General features: G+C 47.3%; 2 protein-coding genes across 2 annotated transcripts in view; both read right to left on the reverse strand.

Annotated features, from left to right (window-relative positions):
- Positions 1 to 25,936, reverse strand: part of LOC309564496 (vomeronasal type-2 receptor 26-like) — a gene marked incomplete at both ends in the record, with an annotated part of 419,164 nt that overhangs the window by 167,771 nt on the left and 225,457 nt on the right. The window lies entirely within an intron of this gene.
- The window catches only part of LOC309569127 (vomeronasal type-2 receptor 26-like), a gene marked incomplete at both ends in the record, with an annotated part of 132,979 nt that continues 129,912 nt past the window's right edge, over positions 22,870 to 25,936 (reverse strand). The window contains one exon of the mRNA XM_082274889.1: positions 22,870 to 23,043. Within this exon, the coding sequence (XP_082131015.1) occupies positions 22,870 to 23,043 (174 nt within the window). The remainder of the gene's footprint in view (positions 23,044 to 25,936) is intronic.

The raw sequence follows: 25,936 nt of genomic DNA on the forward strand, positions 1-25,936 counted from the left end.
TCTACACGGTCTCAAGTCTCCTTAACTCCTGGCACATATGGTTGGTTAAGACTGCCTTAGCTGTACCACAGGAGCTTTCTTTGGTCAGTCCTGCCGGGCTGGTCTGTTTTTTCCCTCCCCATGGGGTATAACATTTTTAAGTTTTTGACGCTTAGCTGGTTTTTGTTATCTTTTCTTCAGCTGGCGAGCCGACGGGGGACCCATTCCCATTGGAGTACTGTTTCCTAGAGGCTCCCATGACGCCCGTACTGCCCTTGGGCCTCGGCCTGGGCTCCCTGGGATTGCATAATCCACCAGGGTTTCTTCTGATGATACCGAATGATCATTGTTTCTTTTTACGATTGCTATATTTCATGTTATGTTTTTGTCTATCCTTTTTGTATGTTGGACCTTTTTTGTTCCTGGTCCGACACTTCCATGTTGCATTTGTGAATTGGTGCCTCTGTGTACTGTCTTCGGATAAATTGCAGACTGCATTAATGATTTTTGATGCTGTTACAATTTGGGGATTTGACTTGAGAGGGGTTGTTTTATCAATGCATATGCTCTATATACTTTCGATTGGCTGTTATGGCTTTAAGATTTTTGTCTTATAATGTCAAGGGCCTAAATTCAGTGCAAAAGCGTTGGTTGACTCTTAAGGAGTTTAGATCCTCTGGGGCGGACATTATTCTGGTGCAGGAGACGCACTTCCGCCCTGGTGGATCGTTTAAGTTCGCATCAAGATATTTTCCCACGGCCTTTATGGCCTCTGAGCAGTCAGGTAAGGCGGGGGTTGCTGTTCTCATTAGGAAGTCTTGCCCCATTAGGGTCCGCGAGTCGATGTTGGACCCCCATGGGCGATTCATTGCTTTGGTCTGTGATTATCTGTCCTCTTCCTTTACGATACTTAATCTTTATGTTCCAAATGAAGGTCAATTGGATTTCCTAGACAAAACCCTAGCGGCCACTTTCCATCTCTCTCAGCCTTTTATGGTAGTTGGGGGAGATTTTAATCTCATTACAGTGGGTACGGAAAGTATTCAGACCCCCTTAAATTTTTCACTCTTTGTTATATTGCAGCCATTTGCTAAAATCATTTAAGTTCATTCTTCTTCCTCATGAATGTACACATAGCACCCCATACTGACAGAAAAACACAGAATTGTTGACATTGTTGCAGATTTATTAAAAAAGAAAAACTGAAATATCACATGGTCCTAAGTATTCAGACCCTTTGCTCAGTATTTAGTAGAAGCCCCCTTTTGATCTAATACAGCCAGGAGTCTTTTTGGGAAAGATGCAACAACAAGTCTTTCACACCTGGATTTGGGGATCCTCTGCCATTCCTCCTTGCAGATCCTCTCCAGTTCTGTCAGGTTGGATGGTAAACGTTGGTGGACAGCCATTTTTAGGTCTCTCCAGAGATGCTCAATTGGGTTTAAGTCAGGGCTCTGGCTGGGCCATTCAAGAACAGTCACAGAGTTGTTGTGAAGCCACTCCTTCATTATTTTAGCTGTGTGCTTAGGGTCATTGTCTTGTTGGAAGGTAAACCTTCGGCCCAGTCTGAGGTCCAGAGCACTCTGGAGAAGGTTTTTGTCCAGGATATCCCTGTACTTGGCCGCATTCATCTTTCCCTCGATTGCAACCAGTCGTCCTGTCCCTGCAGCTGAAAAACACCCCCACAGCATGATGCTGCCACCACCATGCTTCACTGTTGGGACTGTATTGGACAGGTGATGAGCAGTGCCTGGTTTTCTCCACACATACCGCTTAGAATTAAGGCCAAAAAGTTATATTTTGGTCTCATCAGACCAGAGAATCTTATTTCTCACCATCTTGGAGTCCTTCAGGTGTTTTTTAGCAAACTCCATGCGGGCTTTCATGTGTCTTACACTGAGGAGAGGCTTCCGTCGGGCAACTCTGCCATAAAGCCCCGACTGGTGGAGGGCTGCAGTGATGGTTGACTTTCTACAACTTTCTCCCATCTCCTGACTGCATCTCTGGAGCTCAGCCACAGTGATCTTTGGGTTCTTCTTTACCTCTCTCACCAAGGCTCTTCTCCCCCGATACCTCAGTTTGGCCGGACGGCCAGCTCTAGGAAGGGTTCTGGTCGTCCCAAACGTCTTCCATTTGAGGATTATGGAGGCCACTGTGCTCTTAGGAACCTTAAGTGCAGCAGAAATCTTTTTGTAACCTTGGCCAGATCTGTGCCTTGCCACAATTCTGTCTCTGAGCTCTTCAGGCAGTTCCTTTGACCTCATGATTCTCATTTGCTCTGACATGCATTGTGATCTGGAAGGTCTTATATAGACAGGTGTGTGGCTTTCCTAATCAAGTCCAATCAGTATAATAAAACACAGCTGGACTCAAATGAAGGTGTAGAACCATCTCAAGGATGATCAGAAGAAATGGAAAGCACCTGAGTTAAATATATGAGTGTCACAGCAAAGGGTCTGAATACTTAGGACCATATGATATTTCAGTTTTTCTTTTTTAATAAATCTGCAACAATGTCAACAATTCTGTGTTTTTCTGTCAGTATGGGGTGCTATGTGTACATTCATGAGGAAGAAGAATGAACTTAAATGATTTTAGCAAATGGCTGCAATATAACAAAGAGTGAAAAATTTAAGGGGGTCTGAATACTTTCCGTACCCACTGTATGTCTCCTCATAGGGATAGACAGTCCATGGGTAGTGACACTCCCTCTCGTAGACAGTTGACCCTAGCTAAATCTTTTCGTAAATGTATCTGCTCACATAGACTTTTTGACTCCTGGCGAATTAAGCACCCTAATCATAGACAGTACTCCTTCTATTCAGCCGCTCACAAGATGCATTCCAGATTGGATAATTTTTTTTATCTCGGCTCCGCTCATTCTGTGCATGGTTCAGTCAGAGATCCTTCCCATCTCCTGGTCTGATCATGCTCCCATTATCTTTGATGTTTCCGTGGCCCCCCCGGGCTTGCAATTGGAGTCTAAACGATCGCCTCCTTCAGATTCCGGTTATCCGTGATCGGCTGGAGGAGGGTTTGAGGGAGTATTTCACACTTAATGAGGATTCTTTGACCGAGGTGTCTACACTGTGGGAAGCCCACAAGGCTTTCTTCCGGGGTGCCTGCATTGCAGAGGGTTCCCGGTTGAAGAAACACACAGAGAGCATGCGCTGCTCGCTTCTGGCTGATCTTCGGGCGGCCGAGGCGCAGCTGCAGGCCTCCCCCTCAGTGACGGGGCTTCGGAAGGTGGTCAATCTCCGAAACTGCATCAAGGCTCTGGATATGTCCAAGATGGTTAAATCCTTGATGTGGGCCCGGCAGAGATTTTATGAGTACTCCAATAAGCCTCACAGGATGCTAGTTAATAAGCTTAAGCCCAGACCTTTCCAATCTGTTCCGGACCTCCTGTTGCAGCCGGATGGTACTCCCACCCACTGCCAGTATGCTATGGCCGGGGTTTTTGGCAAATTTTATAGCAATTTGTATAATTGTTTGACTCCCAAAAATCGCTTTAATTTTTCCACTGACAACTTTGAGGGCTTTTTTTGCAAGCTAGACTTACCCAGTCTCTCCAAAGCTGATCTTGACAAATTAAATGCTGATATCTCATTATACGAGTTGGCAGCCACGATCAAAGATTTACCCTCCCGGAAGGCCCCGGGTCCAGATGGGCTACCGTATGGATATTACAAGACCTTTCTGCCAGTTCTGGCCCCGCGACTCTTAGACCTCTATGCTTCCTTGCTGGAGGGCAAGACACCCCACTCTCAATTTTTGCACTCTTATATCTCTGTCATCCCCAAATCGGGTAAGGATGCCTCACATCCAGATAATTACAGACCAATAGCTCTTCTCAATTCTGATTACACAGTTTTTACTAAGATATTGGCTAATAGGCTAGCAGGTCTTTTGCCCAAACAAATAGATCGAGATCAGGTTGGTTTTGTATTGTCTCGGCAAGCGGGGGATAACACCAGACAGGCCGTTGATCTAATCGCCCTCCTTAATAGATTTCCTCGGCCTGTAGTTGTTCTTAGTTTAGATGCTCAGAAAGCTTTTGATAGGCTGAGTTGGCCTTATCTTTTCTCCACTCTACAGAGGTTTGGTTTTGGGGGTCCCTTTTACAAGGCTTTAGAAGCCCTTTATTCCCCAGCCATGGCTCAGGTCCGCATGTAGTCCGCCTTTATGTCGCCTGCATTCCCCATGTCCAATGGCACTCAACAGGGCTGTCCCCTTTCCCCTTTACTATTTATATTATGCCTGGAGCCATTGGCAGAAGCAATACGCTCCCATCCTGATATTGCTGGGGTTCTTATGCGACATAGGGAATATAAGTTATCTTTATTCGCGGACAACGTGTTGTTGACCCAGACAAATCCCTTAGTCTCCTTACCATCCTTACACACCTTGCTGGACTCTTTTAGTGCTATCTCCGGCTATAAGATTAATGCTTCAAAGACTGAGGCCATGCAGATACATGTTCCTCCGGAGCTCTTGTCCCAATTACAACACGCATACCCCTATAGATGGTGCTCACAGTCGCTCAAATATTTGGGGGTTCACCTGACTCCTTCCCACTCCCAGCTGTATTCAGCTAATTTTGTGCCCCTTTTTCGTGAGATATCTACGTCCCTTAAGCAATGGACTGCCTTGCCACTGTCTCTGTTAGGTCGTATAAATGTTTTGAAGATGTCCATCTTACCGAAATTGATTTACTTGTTTGATACCCTCCCTGTTGCTATCCCCATGCCTCAGCTTAAACTGTTACAGCGGTCATTCTTGAGGTTCATTTGGAACAATAAGGCGCACAGGGTGGCTTCCTCAGTGGTGTTCGCTCCTCGGAGACAGGGAGGCTTGGGTGCCCAGGATGTTACGAAATATTATTATGCCTCTCACCTCCGGGTGGTGGCCTCCTGATCTTCCTGGCTGGCCCCCAACCGGTGGTCGGAGATTGAGAGGGGGGCAATATATCCGGTGCATCCTTGCTCTTTACTTTGGTCACCTGTCTTACATACAGATAGTACCCTGAGGGGCATGTGTTTGGACTCAATGTCAGTTACCATGGGGATCTGGCGCAAATGTAATGGCGCTTTTCCACTGCATGGAACCGTACTGGTTCAGCACGCTTTTGTGCTTTTCCACTGCTGGTACCGCATGGTATAGTGTCGGAACGGTTCGGTACGGTATAGGTTTGCTTTTCCACTGCATGGAACCGAACGGTACGGTACGGTACGGCTCTGAAAAAACAGTACCTACTCGATTGTGGTTCCAACAGGTACCAAACTGGTACCATATCTCACAATCCTTTGCATGCAGTCACTACTAGCCACTGATTGGTCAGAGAATCCCACCCACCCCGTTGTTATCCCACCCACTTAACTTTAGTACTACTTTAGTGGAAAAGCAAACCTATACCGTACCGTACCGAACCGTTCCGACACTATACCATGAGGTACCAGCAGTGGAAAAGCAAACCGGGCCAAGCAGGGCCGAGTAGAGCCGAGCCGGTACGAGCCGGTACTTGCAGTGGAAAAGTGCCATAAGCGCCAATACTCTCTCTCTTCGCCATGCCCCCCCTCACTACGGTCTTATTTAACCCATGATGGTCTTCGGGTGAGCCGTTTATGGGCCTGGACTCAGCCTCCACTTTTCAAGCTACGCAATCTGGTCCATCCAGTGTCCCGCACCTTCTTTACTTTTGAGCAGCTTCGTGAGAAATTTGCCTGCCCAAACACTCTTTTTATTTTTATCTTCAAATCCCCAATTACTTTCGGACACTGTCGGCATCACTCACCCTGGAGAGACCCACGGCCTTTGAATTATTGTGTGCCCATGGTCCTCATCAGGGTCATTTGGTGTCTTCAATTTATAATATCCTACATGATGCTGCTCCATTTACAGAGGATTACCATTTTTATATGCGCAAGTGGTCCGGGATACTGGATCGACCTATTTCATTGCCTATTGTGGAATAGAATCTGGACGTCCACCTTCAAGTCTTCTCGTTGCATGTCGCAGAGAGAGACCGCTCTTAAGATTCTCCTGTTTTGGTACAGGACCCCAGTCCACCTTCACAGGATGAATCCCTCTTGCTCAGCCTTATGTTGCGGGGTGGAGAAAGGTTCTCTTTTTCATATTTTTTGGAAATTTTTCCTTATACAACCTTTCTGGTCTATGGTGATGACTACGCTTCAGGCCGTGGTGGGTTTAGAATTGCCACTTGATCCTTTGCATTGCCTGCTGGGCCTACCGTTTCCTAGGATCTCCAAACCAGCGAATAGACTGATTTCTTTCCTCTTATTGGCAGCAAAGAGAGCAGTTCCATTATGTGGGTTGCAGCGCTCCCCTCCTGATAAACTCCTTCTTCTGAAGCTGGTCACGGAGATTCGGGAGATGGAGTCCTTGACGGCAAGGGTTCATGACAAGCTTATTAAGTTTAATGCTGTCTGGGATGATTGGGATTTGCATGCCTTGAACTCTACCTGATCTCATTGGTCTTCCCTGGATGTATGATCTCTGCAACTGTTGTCTTGATGCTTACCCAATGTTTTGAGGTTCTGTGCTACTTGAACTCTTATTTCTGTAGTTGAATTGTTTTATGATTCACTGTTCCTTGTGGGGGCACCACCCCCTTTTCTGTTGGTTTAATGACATTGCTTTGTTTCTGTAATGTGATTATCACTTGTGCAAAAAAAACAAAATAAAAATATAATTAAAAAAAAAAAATTTAAATATTAAATACAGCAGTGTTTTTCAACCTTTTTTCACCCAAGGCACACTTTTAAATCTGGAAGAATCTAAAGGCACACCAACCAAAAATGCAGCCTGGACTGGACGGAACAACATGACGTTGCTCTGGCCCTCCAAGGCCATAGAGGCTATTAAAGAGGATATACTCTTTCATCGCCCCCTGGGACTAGCAGGCTGCACTATTGGATTGCTTCTCGGGTGAGCCGGTGGGAGAAGGGTACATCCCCTCCCGCTGCTTCTTAAAGCATTCCAGTGGCTCATGTGCTGCTTGGAACCCTTTCATTAGAAAGCCAGCCATGGGCTGTAAAAAACAATACTGAGGTTATGGCTGATATCTTCAGCCATAACCCCGATAAACCATTTCAGAGCCGGAACGTATATTTAACTATTACTCGCTGCAGTGCAGGTGTAGCGCAGGGTACCTGCACTTTTCATGTGCGTTACCTGCTGTTTCTCATCAACTTCTATTATGTCCTACATTTTCTGAAAGCACACCAAAAATGAGGGACATAATAGAAGTCTATAGGAAACTGCAGGTAATGCACATGAAAAGCGCGGGTACCCTGCGCTACACTTGCACTGCGGCCAAACTGCAGCAGAGCAATGTGCAAGCGGAAGACAAAATAAAAAGAAGTGCAGTTACCATTAAAGAAATATAGTTACTATTACCAATAATAATAATAATAATAATAATAACCAACATATCTTATGTATATTTATATAAAAAAAAAGACAATCCCCATGCCTGCAATTATACCTAAAACAAAAACATGCAGGTAAATTACAGGTACAATTGCTGTACCTCATGGAGCTCAGAGGAGCTCATATGCAGCCACTGAAAAGCCTCCTTCCTGTTCTTCCTCCTCTCCTCATGCTCTGCTTCACCTCCCCTCGGGGAAAAGTGTGCCAGCCAGCGTCTCCTGGGACCTGCATCTCGCACATCCCAGAAAGCCGTGCGTATGCTTGACCCGCCCCTAGCAACTGATGACCTCATTGGTTGGCAAGATGCGATCGGACGGCCCGCACAGCTTCCCAAATGCCTGTGGCAGCGGGAAGTGAGTTTTAGACAGCGGACCAGAACCGCTGTAACAACAAGGCTTAACTGAGTGGCCAACACAGTTTGTAGATCAGATGGGGTAATTTTGCCACGGCACACCTGGGGACTCTTCACGGCACACCAGTGTGCCGCGGCACACAGGTTGAAAAACGCTGAAATACAGGATATACATAAATCTGTGACCACATCCCGAATATAGTCCCATAGAACAGTGGTTCTCAACTCCGGTCCTCGGGACCCACCAACAGGCCAGGTTTGCAAGATAACTAAATTACATCACAGGTGATCTCATTTGCTGCTCAGTGATTGCAGTATTCTAGTCTGCATCCCCCAAGGTAATACTTAAAATCTGGCCTGTTAGTGGGTCCCGAGGACCGGAATTGAGAACCACTGCCATAGAAAAGGACTCCAAACAGTGCCCCATTATCCACAAAGGTGTATGATAGCCAAATTCTATTGACACCACAAAATGAAGTAAACCACCGTAGAGCATAGCACTAGGGATGGCCTTGCGGTTCGCCCGGCGGTCAGTTCGCGACAAACTTTACTTGTTCGCAGCCCGCTGATTTTGCGAACATATGGCGTTCTTCGTGGCGGCCATATTAGTTTACCTGGCTGCCATTCACATTCTGCTTTTTGTCAGTATAGGGAGAGGTTGGCTGTGTGCAGCAGGGACAGATTGTCAGTGACACAAATCGCTCTGTTAAGGTCCACAAAAGTCCTTTTAAGGGCTGGTATTTGGTATAGGTGTACTGTCTCTTTTGTCAGTGTAGGGAGAGGTTTTCTGTGTGCACCAGGGACAGATTCATCAGTGACACAAGTCGCTCTGTTAAGGTCCACAAAAGTCATTTTAAGGACTGGTATTTGTTATAGGCGTGCAGTGCACTATATAGGGGTGTAATCCACTTATAATATACTTTCTAATATAGAAAGCATATTATAGTGGATTTGTATTGTGCACTGTGCAGCATTGTGACCGTTGTGTTGAGCATTTCTGCAGCAATACTACAAACAGTGACAAAAGCACTTTTAAAGTATTATAACTGGTGTGATAGACCAGTGGCTCGCCAATATCACATATTGAAGTGGGGTATTATCTGAGTATACTTTTATAAGTGTATTTGTGTCCTGCAACAATATTGCGTCTTTTGCTGCGTTAACTGTGCTACACACAGTGCCAAACTCCCTAGCCAATTTTTTTTACAACTGGTGTGATAGACAAGTGGCCCCCCCAATACCACATATTGAAGTGGGGTGTTATTTCACAGTATCTATATTAATAAAATGCAAGTGTCTCTGCATCCAGTTTCCCTGTATCCGTGGGATTGCACTACTGCACATGTGCCCCATGGCCAGCTGCTAGGACGCAGAGACTTTGCCCCGCCCTACTTCAATCTGTTAGGACAGGACTTCCCAACCCGTCTCTCACAACCCAGTGGGTCATAAGCCACATCTGAGTGAATAGCTGGCAGTCAATGCTGCCAGCCCATAACAACTGCCTTTTCACATTACGGTAATGAATTCTGTCATGAACAATAAAAGCCATTTAAATGTTGTATTCAATGTACATCATAATGCACACATATATTAAAGACTTTATATTTAATTCTGCACAATATATATATATATATAAATACAGCATTGCACTTCAGCTCTGCAGTTCTGTGGGTAATTTGCATAAACCACTCCCACCTACCAATCAGACAGTAGAAGTAGAAGCAGATAACTGCAGAGCTGAAGTGCCATGCTGTATTTATTATTTTCTAATATATATATATATATATATATATATATATATATATATATATATATATATATATATATATTGTGCAGAATGAAATGTAAAGTCTTTAATATATATGTGCATTATGAAGTACATTGAATACAACATTTAAATGGCTGTTATTGTTCATGACAGAATTCATCACTGTAATGTGAAAAGGCAGTTATTATGGGCTGGCAGCAGTGACTGCTGGCAACCCACTTAGATGCGGCTTGTGACCCACTGGGTTGTGAGCTAAGCGGCAAGCTTCTCGGTCTTTTGGCTAAGATCAAGTGTAGTATCTGTTCTTATCAGTTGGTATGGACCCTGATGGTTAGTATCGGCAGGGGCTGAAATGAACCGGGGTGCTCTGGGCGTAACTGGAGGACCGGGAAGTAGGCACTGTCAGAGAAAGCTGGATGCGTCCGTTGCCTTCTGATTTGAATAGGTCCGCCCCTGTCAGTTTGAAGGGAGCGGGAAAGCCGGTTTCGCCAATTTTACGGTTAGTACTGCTCCTGGATGTGATTGGTAAGGAATGGCAGATGGTGGTGGGGGAACCTTTCCTCCTGGGTTGAATCTGGCCTTGCAAAAGGCTTGTCCCCAGTTGAAGGCAGGTTCTCCCTAAGCTGTCTAAAATTCTGATGCCTCCTGATGGGATAGGGCTACACTGGGTCTGGCCGGGGGCTGAGACCGAAAAAGCCCGTGGTGTACGTGCCCCTGGGGTGGCAGCCCAGGGGTGCCTCAATTTCACTGGTGAGGGGCAGCTCACCTGAGTTTTTGTGGCACCTTGGTCACTGCACTATCACACTTTTTCTGCACCTGCCTCTTGGGGTGGGCCTTTTGGCCAACACCAGAGGAATTTTTTATTCCTGGCCGGGGGGCCTGCCGAAGTCTAGCACTTAGGCACTACCCAGCACTTCTCCACTTCCCTTTTCCCCACTCTGTTTTTCTTTGTTTGTGTGTTCACGTGTGTCCCTTTTTGGTTGTTTGTCACTTGCACGACTTGGATGGCGTAGGTCCTCGGGCCTGCCCTTTAAGTCTTGGGGGGGGTGGATATGGCCTTTTGGCTTAGTTCGCCCTCTCCCATGGGGTCTCCCTTCGGGGGAGCCCCACCTAGTACTCGGGGTGGGCTGTTTCGGCTGTCCCTCTGAAGAATGGGGTCTGCCCGGCTTCAGCTGGGTGGACCAAAGTGAGTACCTCAGTCCCTGTCAGGAGCTTTGCGCCCCGGGGGATCAGGGTCAGGGCCCCTCCTCTTCGGAGGAGGGCCACGTGTACGCCTTGTGCACTTTTTGTGTGTCTCACATTTGCGTGTGTGCACTTTTTTATGCACCGGGTGTAAGTCTTTTGAGTGTGTTTCACACACCACGGGCTTTTAAAAAAAAAAAAAAAAAAAACAAGCTTCTCGGTCTTTTGGCTAAGATCAAGTGTAGTATCTGTTCTTATCAGTGTTGGAATGGAACCTGAAGGTTAGTATCGGTGGTGGCCGAAGTTAACCGGGGTGCTCTGGGCGTAACTGGAGGACCGGAGTAGGACAAACCAGAGAAAGCCGGATGGTTCCAATGCCTTCCTGATTTGAATGGGTCCGCCCCTACCAGTTTGAAGGGAGCGAGAAAACCAGCTTGTCCGACTGGTTAGTACTGCTCCTGGATGTGATTGGTAAGGAACGGCGGATGGCGGTGGGAGGGCCTTTCCTCCTGGGTTGAATCTGGCCTTGCAAAAGGCTTGTCCCCAGTTGAAGGCAGGCTCACCCTAAGCTGTCTAAAGTTCTGATGCCTCCTGGTAGGATAGGGCTACACTTGGTCTGGCCTTTGGGCCGGGGTAGAAAAAGCCCGTAGTGTATGTGCCCCTGGGGTGGCAGCCCAGGGGTGCCTTAATTCTCACTGGTGAGGGGCAGCTCGCCTTGAGTTTTTGGGCACCATGGTCACTGCACCTACGCACACTTTTTTAAGCACCTGCCTCTTGGGCAAGGCCTTTTGGCTTCGACCAGAGGATTTTTTATTCCGGCCGGAAGGCCTGCCCTTGTATTTTCACAAGGGCACTAATTCACCTCTCCACTTCCCCTCCCCCACCTTTTTGTTTGTGTGTGCTTTTTCTTTGTAGTTTGTCACTTTCTATCACCTTTTTTTCACTCGCAGGACTTGTAGGGTGTGGGTCCTCGGGCCCTGCCTTGAGTCTTGGGAGGGGGTGGATATGGCCTTTTGGCTTAGTCCGCCCTCTCTCATGGGGTCTCCCTTCGGGGGAACCCCACTTAGTACTCGGTGGGGGCTGTTTCGGCAGTCCCCCTGAAGAACGGGGTCGGTCTGGTTTCGGCCAGACAGACCATGAGTACCTTAAATCCCTGTCAGGAGTCTTGCGCCCCGGGGGATCGAGGTTCGGGTCCTACCTCTTTGGAGGGAAGACCATTTGTATTCGCACACCCTGTGCACTTTTTGTGTTCCTCACGTTTGTGTGTGTGCACTTTTTTATGCACCGGGTGAAGTCTTTTGAGTGTGTTTCACACGCTACGGGCTTTAAAAAAAAAAAAAAAAAATCAGTTCTTATCAGTTGGTATGGGCCTTAGCTAGTACCAGTATGACCGAAACCCGGAGCGCTGTAAGTATTGAGGTATGGGGAGTAGGTCATCTGGGAAAGCATGTGGGGCCCGCCGCCTTCTGATTCAAATGGGTTGAACTGTCCTAACCAGTTTGAAGGGAGCAGGAAGTCCGGTCTGGAGGGTGAGCCCGGTGGAACTGCTCCTGAATGTAATGGGCTGAGGAACAGGATGGCGAGGGGAGGGCTTTCTCTCCTGGGTTTTGATCTGGCTTGGTGGCGGGCCTGTCCCCAGTTGTAGGTGAGCTCTCTCTAAGCTGTCCAGGTTCTGATGTCTGCTGGTGGGGATAGGCTACACTCGGTCTGGCTGGGGGCTGAGATAGAAAAAGCCCGTAGTGTAAGTGCCCCTGGGGTGGCAGCCCAGGGGTGCCTTAATTTCTCACTGGTGAGGGGCAGCTTGCTGTGAGTTTTTTCACACCTGCCTCTTGGGACAGGCCTTTTGGCTTGCACCAGAGGAATTTTTTATTCCGGCTGGAAGGCCTGCCTTGGTTCCTCACATGGCACCATTGCACTTTCCCCACTTCCCCTTCCCCACTTCTTTGTTTGTTTGTTTGTCCTTTTCTTTGGAGTTTGTCACTGCACTTTCACCTTTTTTTCTTTATTTGCACGACTGGAGTGTGTGGGTCCTTGGGTCTTGGGAGGGGGTGGATATGGCCTTCTGGCTTAGTCCGCCCTCTCTCATGGGGTCTCCCTTCGGGGGATCTCCACTTAGTACTTGGGGTGGGCTGTTTCGGCAGTCCCCCTGAAGAACGGGGTCAGTTTGGTTTTGGCCGACTGACCACAAGTACCTTAAATCCCTGTCAGGAGTCTTGCGCCCTGGGGGATCGAGGTTTTGGGTCCTACCTCTTCGGAGGGAAGACCATACGTTTGTCGCACACCCTGTGCTTTTTTGTGTTCTCACTTTGTGTGTGTGCACTTTTTTATGCACCGGGTGGAGTCTTTTGAGTGTGTTTCATACGCTACGGGCTTTAAAAAAAAAAAAAAAAAAACTGAAGTAGGGTGGGGTGTTATCTCTGCTCACCTATCAGGATGGATGGATTACAGTGCAGTGTATTCTTATGTGAGAAATGGTGGGAATATTGTCTTATAGAGAACACAAACACAGCTCTTATCGGGGCACATTAAAGGGGACTCTGACCACATATGTTCTAGCGCCCGTTAATTTAACGGGCTTAATGTCTAGTACTTTTATAAGAGTGTATTTTAGTCCTGCAAAAATGTGACCTCTTTTTCTTTCAATCGTTTTTATTGAGAAAAAACAACAAGTAACAAGAAAATGCAAAAAGACATTATCCGGTAACAAGTAAGTGCATATCCGAGAAAAATAAAGCAGAAATAGTGATACAGGATTCATCAAAATAGTAGGTAACAAAGAGAACTGAATCGGTATAGTGGCCTGATGGACAGCAACCCAGCAAGGAAGTTATAGCAATCTAATCAATATGAATGAAAAACAGTTGCCTTTAGAAATGGTAAAGAGCTCAGCACATAGGTGAAAAAGTGAGAAAGAAAGAGAGAGAAAAAGAAAAAACAAAGACAAAAACTCTCTCCAGGCCTCCCTACCGCCTCACTCAAAATACCAGAAAAAAGGGAAAAACAGTAGCGGTGGGTGGGGAACTGACCCCAAGCACCCGAGGGGTTGCGACACCTTTGGGGTCCAGGCCACTCACCACTGTAAGGAAAAAAGAACAGGCTCCAACCAGAATCTGGGAGCACTGTCAACGTGACATAACAGTCGGGTGATGGGGGCGATAGGTGGAGCGGTGAAGAAAGTTTGAAAGAGCGAGCAGAGCAGTACGAGGGAAGAAAAAGAGCACAGAGAAAATGAAAGAGGTGAAGAGAAGGAGCTAAGGGAATATGAAAGAGAGGAAGAGAGAGGAAGGGGATGAGAAAGGGGAGAGAAAAAAAAAGGGGGGGGGAGGAGGTCACCAGGGGTTCCCGGAGGAGGATCACAGGACAGGGTTAAAGTGTAATATTAATGTAGTGGGCCCAAGGCTCCCATATACTTTCAAAACATTTCACCCGGTCTTGTAGGACCGCCGCTATCTTTTCATGGGTCATTATCCATGAGATTTTATGTTTGGTGGCCACGTGGGATACCGAAGGCCGCTTCCAGGCTTTAGCCAGGGTAAGTTTTGCACCTAGTAGCATGAAAAATATTAGCGCAGATAGATGTTTAGGACACTTATAAGGGAGTTCATGCAGAAACACCACTTGGGGTGTCTGAGGGATCTGGAGTCCCGTGACCGAGCGGATCAAGTGGAAAGTTTTTTTCCAAAAGGTCCTGATTCTAGGGCAGGACCACCAGGTATGTAGAAATGATCCCTGGTGGTTGCAACCCCAGAAAGAGAGTGGAGAGGCATTAGGGAACATAAGCGCAAGCCTTGTCAGAACTAGATACCAACGCGTAAGTATTTTGACGTTAGTTTCAATTAGGGTTACATTGGCTATGCCTTTAAACGACCTGTTGAATATCCGGTGCCAGACCTCTGGAGAGAATTCAAGTTGGAGATCTTGTTCCCACCTGAGGGCATAGGCGGGCTTGTCAGGGGAGTCCATAAGCGCTGAGTATATCACCGATATGCCCCCCCTTAGGTCAGAGGACTTCGAACACCACCGTTCATAAGGAAGGGGGTTTATTTTTATTCGACCATATTGAGTGCAAAAAATGAGAAATTTGGGAGAAGCAAAACTTTTCCGTCAACGGCATCTTAAGTTTACTAACGCAATGGGACAGGGACAGAGGGCCTGAGGGCGATAGAAAGTGTCCCATGCGGAACAGACCTTTGTTCGTCCACCACTGGAAGGCTTTAATGTCCTGGCCGGGTGTAAAGAGTGGGTTGTGAAAGATATTAGACAGAGGTTTTAGAGGAGAAACTAATGACCTAAGTTGGTAAAGTTGTCTACAAAGTCTAATAGAGTGTGACAGGGTTGGAGCTAATATTGCCGGCTGGAGTTTAGTGGAGCACCAAGCAATGTAATCGAGCGTGTGGAGCAGGGTGGCTTGTCGCTCTATCTGTATCCAGTCCGGTTTAGTACCCCGAGTGTAAATCGTGGAGAATTGGGATAATTGGGCCGCTTGGTAGTATTTCCACAGGTTAGGTAATGCTAGACCTCCTTGCGACCTCTGTCTATACAGTATGGACTTGTTACAGCGATAGCCTTTTGATTTGATCAGTCTGGATTGCAGTCAAAGTAGGTGGTGTTTTAGGATGGGGATGGGCAATGACCTAAACAAATAGAGAATGCAAGGTAGGAAAGTCATCTTAACAGAATTTATCCTGCCCAACCAAGAAAGTCTATGGAGACTCCATGCCGATAAATCAGCCTTAAGTTTATGATACAGGAGAGGGTAGTTGGCCTGATACAGGGTTTCGATCGAGGGGGTGAATTGAATCCCCAGGTAAGGGATCGAAGTCGTATACCACATAAATGTAAAGTTCGACTTGAGGGCTTCGAGGGAATGTGGGGGGATCAAAATGTTAAGCGCCGAGGACTTAAAAAAAATAGGGTGGGGTGACTTAAAAAAAATTAACAATCAACAGAAAAATCCAGAAGAAAAATCCAGAAGAATGGAGAGAATGTTGGGAACCGACGTAGTTGGGGAAGTAACGAAGAGCAGGACATCGTCCGCGAAGAGAGCACATTTTTGTTCCGTGGGCCCACATTGTATCCCGCGAACGTCCAGACTATGATGAATCGCGATAGCCGGGGACTCTATGGCAATCGCGAATATGAGGGGCGAGAGTGGGCAGCCTTGACGAGTACCCCGTTTAATGAAGAAAGGGTCAGAGTAGTGTCCTAAAATGCGGATTTGTGCCGAGGGGGAGGAATAAAGGGCCCTCAAGGTGCTAGTGAATCTGGGGCCGAAGCCCCAATGGTGGAGGGTGTCAAAGAGGTAAGGCCATGTTATGGAATTAGGGGATTGGAGGACCTCGACTATGAAGAGCGTCTGCAATTGCTCGATTTATTCTCCCTGGAGAAGAGACGTCTGAGGGGGGACATGATAGCAATTTATAAATATCTTAATGGGGATCCCAGCTTAGAAAAAAAGCTGTTCATTCGAAGGGATTGCATGAGGACTCGAGGGCATACAATGCGAATAGAGGAGAAGCGTTTTAACCTCAGGCAACGTGGGGGGTTCTTTACTGTTAGGGCTACAAGATTGTGGAATTCTCTACCACAAGAGGTGGTTTCTGCAGGTAGTATGGTGGCTTTCAAAAGACTCTTAGACTTACATCTCAAGGATCAGAACATTCAGGGGTATGTGAGATGATTACAGCCACACACACCTACACAGGTTGAACTGGATGGACTATTGTCTTTATTCAACCTCACCTACTATGAATCAAAAGCTTTATTCAGGTCGAGAGAAAGGAGCATAGTATCCTGGGGAGGGCATCCATCCCAGCTGGAGTTTGTGATGGAGATGAGGCTCTCCTAATCTGGTCGGGACCCTGCCTACCTGGGATAAAGCCCGATTGGTCTTTATGTATATACAATCCCATGAAACGAGAAAGTCTATTGGAGAGAACCTTTGTTAGAATCTTAAGATCCACGTTAATGAGAGATATAGGTCTATAGTTGCTTATGTCACTATGATCTTTACACAGTTTTGGAATAATGGATATGTACGCTAGGTTTAAGGTCCTCTCAACAGACACCCCCCCCCCCCCTTCGGGAGGGAGTTGAAGAATTTTGACAAACTGGGAGCAAGGGTGGTGGCGAAGGTTTTATAGTAGGCCGCGGAGAACCCATCAGGGCCCGGGGCTGACCCTCCCTTCAAAGCTTTGATCATTCCAAGGATTTCCAACTCCGAGAACAGGTCCTTGAGTTGTTCCCTGTGGTCCCTACTGAGATGGGGTAGGGGCAGGTTATCAAGAAAGTCGCCAGTCTGAGTGGAGGTGGGAGAAGAGTCAAAGTCGTAGAGGCGTGAGTAGAAAGAGTGGAATGCCGACAGGGCCTGTTGTGGGTTCTGGGACAAATTCCCTTGGGATGTCCTGATTTTGGGGATTGTGAGAGCGCGATGTTTGGGGGAAAGTTTGGTCACGAGCCTGGGTCCAATCTTATCAGAGGATGCATAAAATTTATCACCCGACCAGCGTATTTGTTTTTCGGCCTCTGTCGTGAGTGCGAGGTTCAGTTGGAGCCTGGATTCCTCTAGGTTGTTCTTGGAGCTAGAAGTGGGGTTCCGCTTATGAGCTCTACTGAGCTCTAAAAACTCAGATTCTAGTTTAAGCAAGTCCACCTTTCTTTGGCGTTTAAGATTTGAGGTGATTTGAATTATTTTCCCTCTAATGACCGCCTTATGGGCGGCCCAAACAGTTTCAGGTGAGACATCCTGAGTGTCGTTGGTGGAGAAGTATGTCTCCAGTTCGTTAGTCAAAATAGTGCATTGGATAGGATCACTCAAGAGGGCTTCATTGAGACGCCATCTGAACTCTTTGCTATGATCAAGCGTGCTGTTTATTAGCAAAATGTCCATAGCATGATCGGAGATGGGGGAATCTCTGATGTAGGATTTGACAGATTGGGGGACAGCTCGAGCCGCAAGGAAAATGTGATCTATCCATTAAAGAAGGTTATGTGGTGCTGAAAAAATGTGTGTAGTCCCGTGAGGTTGGATTCAGTTCCCTCCAGATATCAACCAAGCCCTCTGAGAAGAGGAGTTTGGCAATACGGGTACTCTGCTTGGGGGGGCGGCAGAAGGCGAGATTGCCCAGATGAGTTTTGTCTAAGCTCTGATCAAGTGCAATATTGGAGTGTCCCCCCATGATCAAAGTGCCTTCAGCTTGAGAAGCTAAGTGTTTGAAGAATGCTTCCTGATGGCGGTTAGGAGCATAGTAGGAAAGAAGGGAGAGCATAGCACCCCCGATCTCCCCCACTAACAAGAGGTATCTACAATCTCTGTCTTCCAGTTTATGTTTAACTTTGAACTGTATATGATGCGCAAAGAATATTGCCACCCCTCTAGTTTTGTCAGGAGTGTTAGCTATTTGTGGTGAACGAACAAAGCCTGTAAGATGTCAGAAAGTGAGTCTCCTGCGTCATGGCAATGTCAATGTGGTGGGAATGATATAAATTAAAAAGCTTATGTCTTTTTGACGACGAGTTGATCCCTTACCCATTGTGGGTAGAGATCTTCCAAGGTTGAGAAGGAACAGGTGGTGGAGTCATTTCATCTCAGGGACAGGGTGCGCTGGAGGAGGAGCATATCAGTGACCGCTACGAGATCCAGTGAAACTGGTGTTAAGATCCTAAACGATTTCAGGGACTTAGGCGCTAAGTTGAGGACTAGGACCTCCAAGGTAGTATTTTCCGAAATACTACCTGTACCTCGAGCCCCACAAGAGAGGCAGCGGGAGATTAGGGAAGTTAACGAGTGGCTGAGGAGCTGGTGTAGTAAGGAGGGTTTCGGGTTCCTGGAGAACTGGGCCGACTTCTCAGTCGGTCACCGGCTCTTTGGTAGGGACGGATTGCACCTAAATGGGGTGGGTGCAGCCGTACTGGGTGAGAGGATGGCCAAAAAGTTAGAGGGGCTTTTAAACTAGGGAATGGGGGGGAGGGTACAGATGTAGAATTAGCCAGTGGAAAGCAAGTTTCAGAGGGCAGAAATGGGGGCATAAGCGGTAGGGTGTTCGGAGCTCCTAAACCCAGGGTGGGTACGGGGAAAAATCAAGAGAGCAGCCTAAAAACATCAAATGAGGATAAATGTAACAGATCAAAATTACGAGGTTTGTATACCAATGCCAGAAGCCTGGCCAACAAGATGGGAGAGCTGGAGCTGCTGATGTTTGAGGAGGACTTAGATTTTGTGAGGATAACTGAGACTTGGTTTGACAGCTCTCATGACTGGATGGCGACCATTCAGGGGTATTCCCGTTATCGCAGGGATAGAGAGGGTAAAAAAGGGGGAGGGGTATGTCTGTATATTAAGAACAGTATACAGGTAAATATGAGGGATGATATTAATAATGGAGCTAAGGACGAGGCAGAATCCCTATGGGTAGAGCTTCAAAGGGAAGGCACGGTGGGGAAGGTAATATTGGGCGTATGCTATAGGCCCCCCAACCAGAGGGAGGAGGGTGAGGCGGACCTCATGTTACAGATAGGATTGGCAGCAAGGATGGGAAATGTCATTATAATGGGGGACTTTAATTATCCGGATATAGACTGGCTCGGCAGTTCCTAAATGTTTTGCAGGACAATTTCATGGGTCAGATGGTGAATGCACCGACAAGAAACAATGCGGTACTTGACCTACTGATTACCAACAATACAGACCTGCTCACGGATATAGAAATACGGGAAAACTTAGGGAACAGTGACCATAGGTCAATTAGTTTCAGTATTAATTACAGTAATAGGAAACACAAGGGTAATATAAGGACACTGAATTTCAAAAGAGCCAATTTCCCTAAACTGCGCTCGCTGCTAGAAAATATCAAATGGGATAGAACCCTGGGAACAAAGAACACGGAGGAAAAATGGGAGTGCTTCAAGAGCATACTTAACAAGGGGGTGGGCCAGTGCATTCCACAGGGAAATAAATTTAAAAGAGCAAAACTAAACCCTGGGTGGCTAAACTCCAACATAAAAATGTATATTAGAGCTAAAGAAAAGGCCTTCAAAAAATACAAGACTGAGGGGTCATTGGCAGCATTTAAGCACTACAAAGTGTGTAATAAGAAATGTAAAGACGAAATCAGGGCGGCTAAAACAGAACACGAGAGACATATAGCGGAGGAGAGTAAAAAGAACCCCAAGATGTTCTTTAAGTATATAAACAGTAGGAAAGCGAGGCCAAAGCACATTGGCCCCATAAAAGATGATAAAGGAAAAATGGCCAATGAGGACAGAGAAAAGGCGGAAGTGTTAAATAATTTCTTTTCTTCAGTGTTCACAAAGGAATCGGGGGGCTACACGAACCTTGCTTGTAAGGCCGAACTAAATAATACACCCCAGGAAGTGCCGCCATGACTAACAGAGGATAGACTTAGAGCTAAACTAGAGAAACTTAACATAAATAAATCCCCGGGACCGGATGGCTTGCACCCGAGGGTTCTTAATGAGCTCAGCCAGGTGATTGCCAGACCATTATTCTTGATCTTTAAGGATAGTTTACAGACGGGTATGGTGCCAGCTGATTGGAAAAAAGCCAACGTGGTACCAATATTTAAAAAGGGGCCGAGATATATCCCGGGTAACTATAGGCCGGTCAGCCTAACATCAGTAGTCTGCAAAATTTTGGAGGGGATGTTAAGGGACCACATACAAGACTTTAGTAATGAAAACGGTATTATAAGTAGTAATCAGCATGGATTCATGAAAAATCGTTCGTGCCAAACCAATCTATTAACCTTCTATGATGAAGTGAGCTGCCACCTAGATAAAGGAAAGCCTGTGGATGTGGTGTATCTGGACTTTGCAAAGGCCTTTGACACCGTTCCCCACAAACGCTTACTGTACAAACTAAGGAAGGTAGGTATGGACCATAAGGTGAGTACCTGGATAGAGAACTGGCTCCAGGGGAGAGTACAGAGGGTGGTGATTAATGGGGAGTACTCGGATTGGGCGGGTGTGGAAAGTGGGGTCCCCCAGGGTTCTGTCCTGGGACCAATCCTGTTTAATTTATTCATAAATGATCTGGAGGAGGGGATATCGAGTACAATCTCAGTATTTGCAGATGATACTAAATTAGGCATGCCAATATCTTCTATGCAATATGTGGAAACCTTGCAAGCAGACATGAACAAAATAACGGGGTGGGCAACTACATGGCAGATGAGATTTAATGTTGAAAAATGTAAAGTAATGCACTTGGGGGCCAGAAATCAGAAAGCAAGCTACTCACTAGGGGGGGGACCTCTGGGTCAGTCTAGGATGGAAAAGGACTTGGGGGTACTGGTAGACAACAGGCTTGGCAGTGGCATGCAATGCCAAGCCGCCGCAAGCAAAGCCAACAGAATACTGGGTTGTATAAAAAAGGGGATTCACTCCAGAAATAAAGAGATTATTCTCCCGCTCTACAAGACTCTGGTCCGGCCACATCTGGAGTATGCTGTCCAGTTCTGGGCACCGGTCCTCAGGAAGGATGTGCTGGAGAAGAGACGATTGAGGGGGGATATGATATCAATGTACAATTACTGTACTGGCGACCCGAGCATAAGGAACAAACTTTTCAGAGAAATGAGATACAATAAGACACGTGGCCACTCACTAAAACTTGAGGAAAGGCGGTTTAACATTAAAGTGCGTAAGGGGTTCTTCACTGTAAGAGCGGTAAGGATGTGGAATTCTCTTCCACAAGCAGTCGTATCAGCAGGGAGCATTGATAGTTTCAAAAAACTATTAGATGGACACCTTATAGACCACAACATACAGGGGTATACAATGTACGGTTAAAAGCAAACACACACACACATCATAGGTTGAACTGGATGGACTGATGTCTTTTTTCAACCTCACTAACTATGTAACTATGTAAGATGTCTGAATGAGCAGCATTTTAGGTGGTGATCCTGTAAAGAATAGGAGGGCCCCTGGTGACCAGAGAAAAGGGGAAGAGAGAAAAGAGGGGTGAAGTAGGGAAGAGTGAAGCAGAGAGCTGAGCAAGCCACAAAAGCACAATTAAATGCAAACCAAAACATGTACAAAAATCCCAAAATTCCCAAAAGTCCCCAAACCCAAATGGGGAGGGTGGCCCAACCCCCCCAATCCCAAAGATGCCTCTAGAATAGAAGGACATCTGCCCAGGTCCACGAGGGTAAAAAGGTCCCACATGGAGAGGGGGAGAGGAGCAGCAGAGAGCCCGCTCCAGCAGGCAGGCGCCCCATGATGCTATTGGAGCAGCCTATATATAAAAAAAAAAAAAAAAAACACGAATATAAGAATAATACAGAGAAAATACTGAACTGGACTCAAAACCAGGAATATACAGAAAAACAAGGGGGCACCTTAGAGTGGGGGAAAGGAAAATAACTTTTCCACAGTCCAAGGTCCCCGCCACCTGATAAAAAGAAAAATGGGGGTATTGACATCAATAAAGCTTTGTCTAAAATATGAGACGTCTAACATTGGGAAAAAGGAGGGTCAAACTGCCCCAAAAGGGGTCGCTGCAATCTTGAATCAAATGAGGAGAGCCTTCAAAAGGCTTCAAAAAGAAGTGACTCCGATGGAGAGTGGGTGAGTGCCAACAGGAGTGCGTTCAAACTTGAATAGTTGCTTCGGCCAGGCATTGACAATGGGGCTCTGGGGAGATGGGCATTTGGAACCAGAGTGCTTGGCTGAAGAGGAGGCGGACGGTTCTTGGGACAACAGTCCGAGTCGAAGGAGGAGCCATTCTCCGTCAGGAATGGAGGCGAAGCTGTAAGATTTGTGTTGATGCAGAAAGGTGAGGCGAAAAGGAAAGGACCACCAGTATTTGATTGATTTCTGTTGCAGTACTTGCAGTAGCGGTTTCAGTGCTCGCTGTTTCTGGATGGTGGTGGGTGAGAGGTTTGAATGGGGTGGCCTTGTATGAGCAGTCAATCCGAAGACCTGGAAACCCGCATTACGTCTTCCTTAACTTTATAAAAATTAAGTATTCACTATGATATCTTTTGGAGAGCAGTCAGGGAGGGGGGCTCTCAGGGCTCTGTGAGCTCTGTCAAGTTCAAGGCGATGTGGCAGTATATTGGGGATCATTTCTTGTATAAATGCTGTGACTGCCGCCTCAACATCTTTAATGCTCTCAGGCAGACCTCTGATCCTTGTATCTCCTGGATCTGTTTTCCAGCTCATCGATTTTAGATAAGGCTGTGTCTAACTGATCATGAAGCTCTTGCATTCTTGCGGTGTTCTGGTTCAGTCTAAGGACCGTTTGATCTGTTTTGCTTTCAATGGCCTCAATTCTGGAGCCCAGGTTCTGCAGTGAATGGCAGAGGTAATTTGGGAGGCAGTTTGAGCCAAGCCCTTGGAAAGCATCTTAGAGAATGTAGACATGATATATGAAAAGTCCTGTTGTACAGTAATGGGCTGAGGTGATGTGTGCTGAGGAAGGCTTTGGAATGCAGGGTAGGCCCCATCTGGGGACTGGATTAACTCATCTAATGTCCGTTCCAAGAGGGAGACCGTGGAGGCCGGAGATAAGATTTGGGGGCGATCTGGGGGGAGTGCAGGGCTGTGAGGCACTGAGCTGAGGTGAGGGGAGAGTGTTGGAGCGTCCAAGATATCATCACCACTATCGGGTCCAGGGTTTTGTGCTGCAGCGGTCGCCATCTTGGGGCTGCCAGGGCGGGAGGCCGCCACGCTCAGCTGGGCAGACAAGTCCCTATGGACCTGCGAGCCAGGCATCGGATGTCCCCCGACAATCCTTAGTGTGGCGGGGTGCCGGTGGTAGAGAAGCCGAGGTGGAGCAGTGCGGTAGTAAGCTGGTGGGGCGCCTATTGAGCTGGAGCGGGACGGAGCTCCCAGTTTAAGCGTCCATCCGGGTAGCCGCCGCACATGCGCCTTCAAATGTGACCTCTTTTGCTGTGTTAACTGTGCTACACACAGTGACAACAGTTACTGGCCAATTATTTGTAGAACTGGTGTGATAAACCAGTGGCCCCCCCAATATCACAGATTGAAGTGGGGTGTTATATACCTTATTCCACATATACTGCTCTTCTCTAGAGACTTTTGTCACAGGGTAATTTAAAAAATAACAGGCAGAGGAAGAGGCAGGCCCTTACGCAGTGGTGATAGGGGTAGGGCAGTAGCAGTAGGCCGGAGCCAAAGTGTGAAGTTTCAGAAGGTGAGTTTGATTACGTCAAAGGACGCACCAGACTTGGTTGAGTGGCTTGCTCAGCCTTCCTCTTCTGCACCCTCCTCATCCTCTCTATGTGCACCCTCTTCACTCTCTGCTGTGTGCACCCCCAAAGACACCACCACCAACACCACCACCAACATATACCCTCCGCTTGAGTCACTGGAATTATTTTTCGATCCATCACAAGACATTTGCGATGCACAACCATTGTTGGCATCGGATAGGGAAGAGTAGGTAGCAACAACCGCCACTCAGCAGTCTGATGACAGTACCCAGATCAGCCAAAGGAGGTTGGTCCCCGCTGATGCTGCCTACTCCGAGATCTCGAATGTTAGTGGTGGGGAAGGTGACGTGGATGATGACGTGTCTATGGACGTCACATGGGTGCCCACAAGAGAGGAAGAGGAGGGGAGTTCAGAGGGAGAGATGGATCAGCAGATATGGAGGAGAAGAAGGCGGAACTTGCATTGCACAGGAGGGACAAAGCAGACTGCAAATGTATCAGGAGCGAGCCATCAACCATGTACGGTCACATATGGCACTCCCAGGACGCCGGCACATGGCTCCGCAGTGTGGGCTTTTTTTAATGTGTCCGCTGCTGACAACAGTGTTGCCATCTGCAGCCTTTGCAGTCACTGCATAAGTCACGGTAAGCCCAACACTCACCTAGGGACGACTGCCTTAAGAAGGTACCTGAACTCCCATCACCGAGCCCAGTGGGAGCAACGCCGCCAGAACCCACAAAGCCACACTCCAGGCTCTCATCATCCAGCCTCTTCTCCTCTCTCCTCAAAATTGTCCTCCACTCTACCTTCCATCATGCCATCCTCACGTTGTTCTGGAAAAAGGCAAGCTTCCGTGGCCCAAATGTTGGAGCGTAAAAAAATGATGACGTGGATAATCCTCTTGCCCAATGTTTGACTGCTGGCTTGTCGGAACTGATATCCTGCCAACTACTGCCATATCAACTGGTGGACTCGGAGGCCTTTCGGAAATTTGTGGCCGTTGGAACACCACAGTGGAAGGTCCCAGGCAGGAAATATTTCTCGCACAAGGGCATTCCAGAGCTGTATGGCCATGTTCAGCGGCAAGTGAATAAATCTATGGCACACAGTGTCGGTGCCAAGATACATCTGACCACAGACACGTGGTCTAGCAAAAAAGGGCAGGCAAGGTATATAACTTTTACTGCCCACTGGGTGAACCTTCTGATGGCCGTCAAGCATGTAACCCGCGGCACCCGTGTAGATTTGGTTTTACCGCCATAGATTGCATGCAGGCCTGCCTCTTCATCTCCTCCTCCTACTCCATCCTCCCTCTCCTCCTGGGCTGACTCCACCTTTTCCTCTACTACCGTCTCTTCCGCTGCGCCGCCCAAGATCCCCAGAACCTATTCCACATGCCAGGTGAGACATTGCCATGCTGTGCTGCGTCTGTTGTGCCTGGAAGCCAAGAGCCACACTGGTCCTGCACTCCTTTCAGCTTTGCGTTCACAGGCAAATCAGTGGCTGACACCACTCAATTTGACAGTTGGTAAAGTGGTGTGCGACAACGGTGCCAATCTGCTGTGCCTGCTGAAACTGGGCAAAATTACAAACGTGCCATGCAATGCACACGTCCTGAACTTGGTCATGCAGTAGTTCGTTGCCAAATACCCTGGGGTCCAGGACGTCTTGCGGTAGGCCAGGAAAATCTCGGGCCATTTCAGAAGATCTTACACAGCCATGGCTTGCATTGATGACATTCAGCGGCGACACAACCTGCCCGTCAGGAGTCTTATTTGTGACTGCCCGATGTGATGGAACTCAACGTTGCATATGCTTGATAGGCTGCTCCAGCAGAAACATGCAGTTAACGATTACCTGTATGAACTCTGCAGCAGGACAGGTTCTGGGGAGCTTGGTCAAGCCGTCGAGGAGAAGGAGCAGGAAGATGAGGAAGTCGCAATGTTGGATGAATTCCCAGGGGGTGCTACTCCATCTGAGACAAGTCAACAACAGGAGTCTGA

Source organism: Pelophylax lessonae (genome assembly GCF_965119305.1).
Source record: "Pelophylax lessonae genome assembly, chromosome: 1".
Classification (NCBI taxonomy): Eukaryota; Metazoa; Chordata; class Amphibia; order Anura; family Ranidae; genus Pelophylax; species Pelophylax lessonae.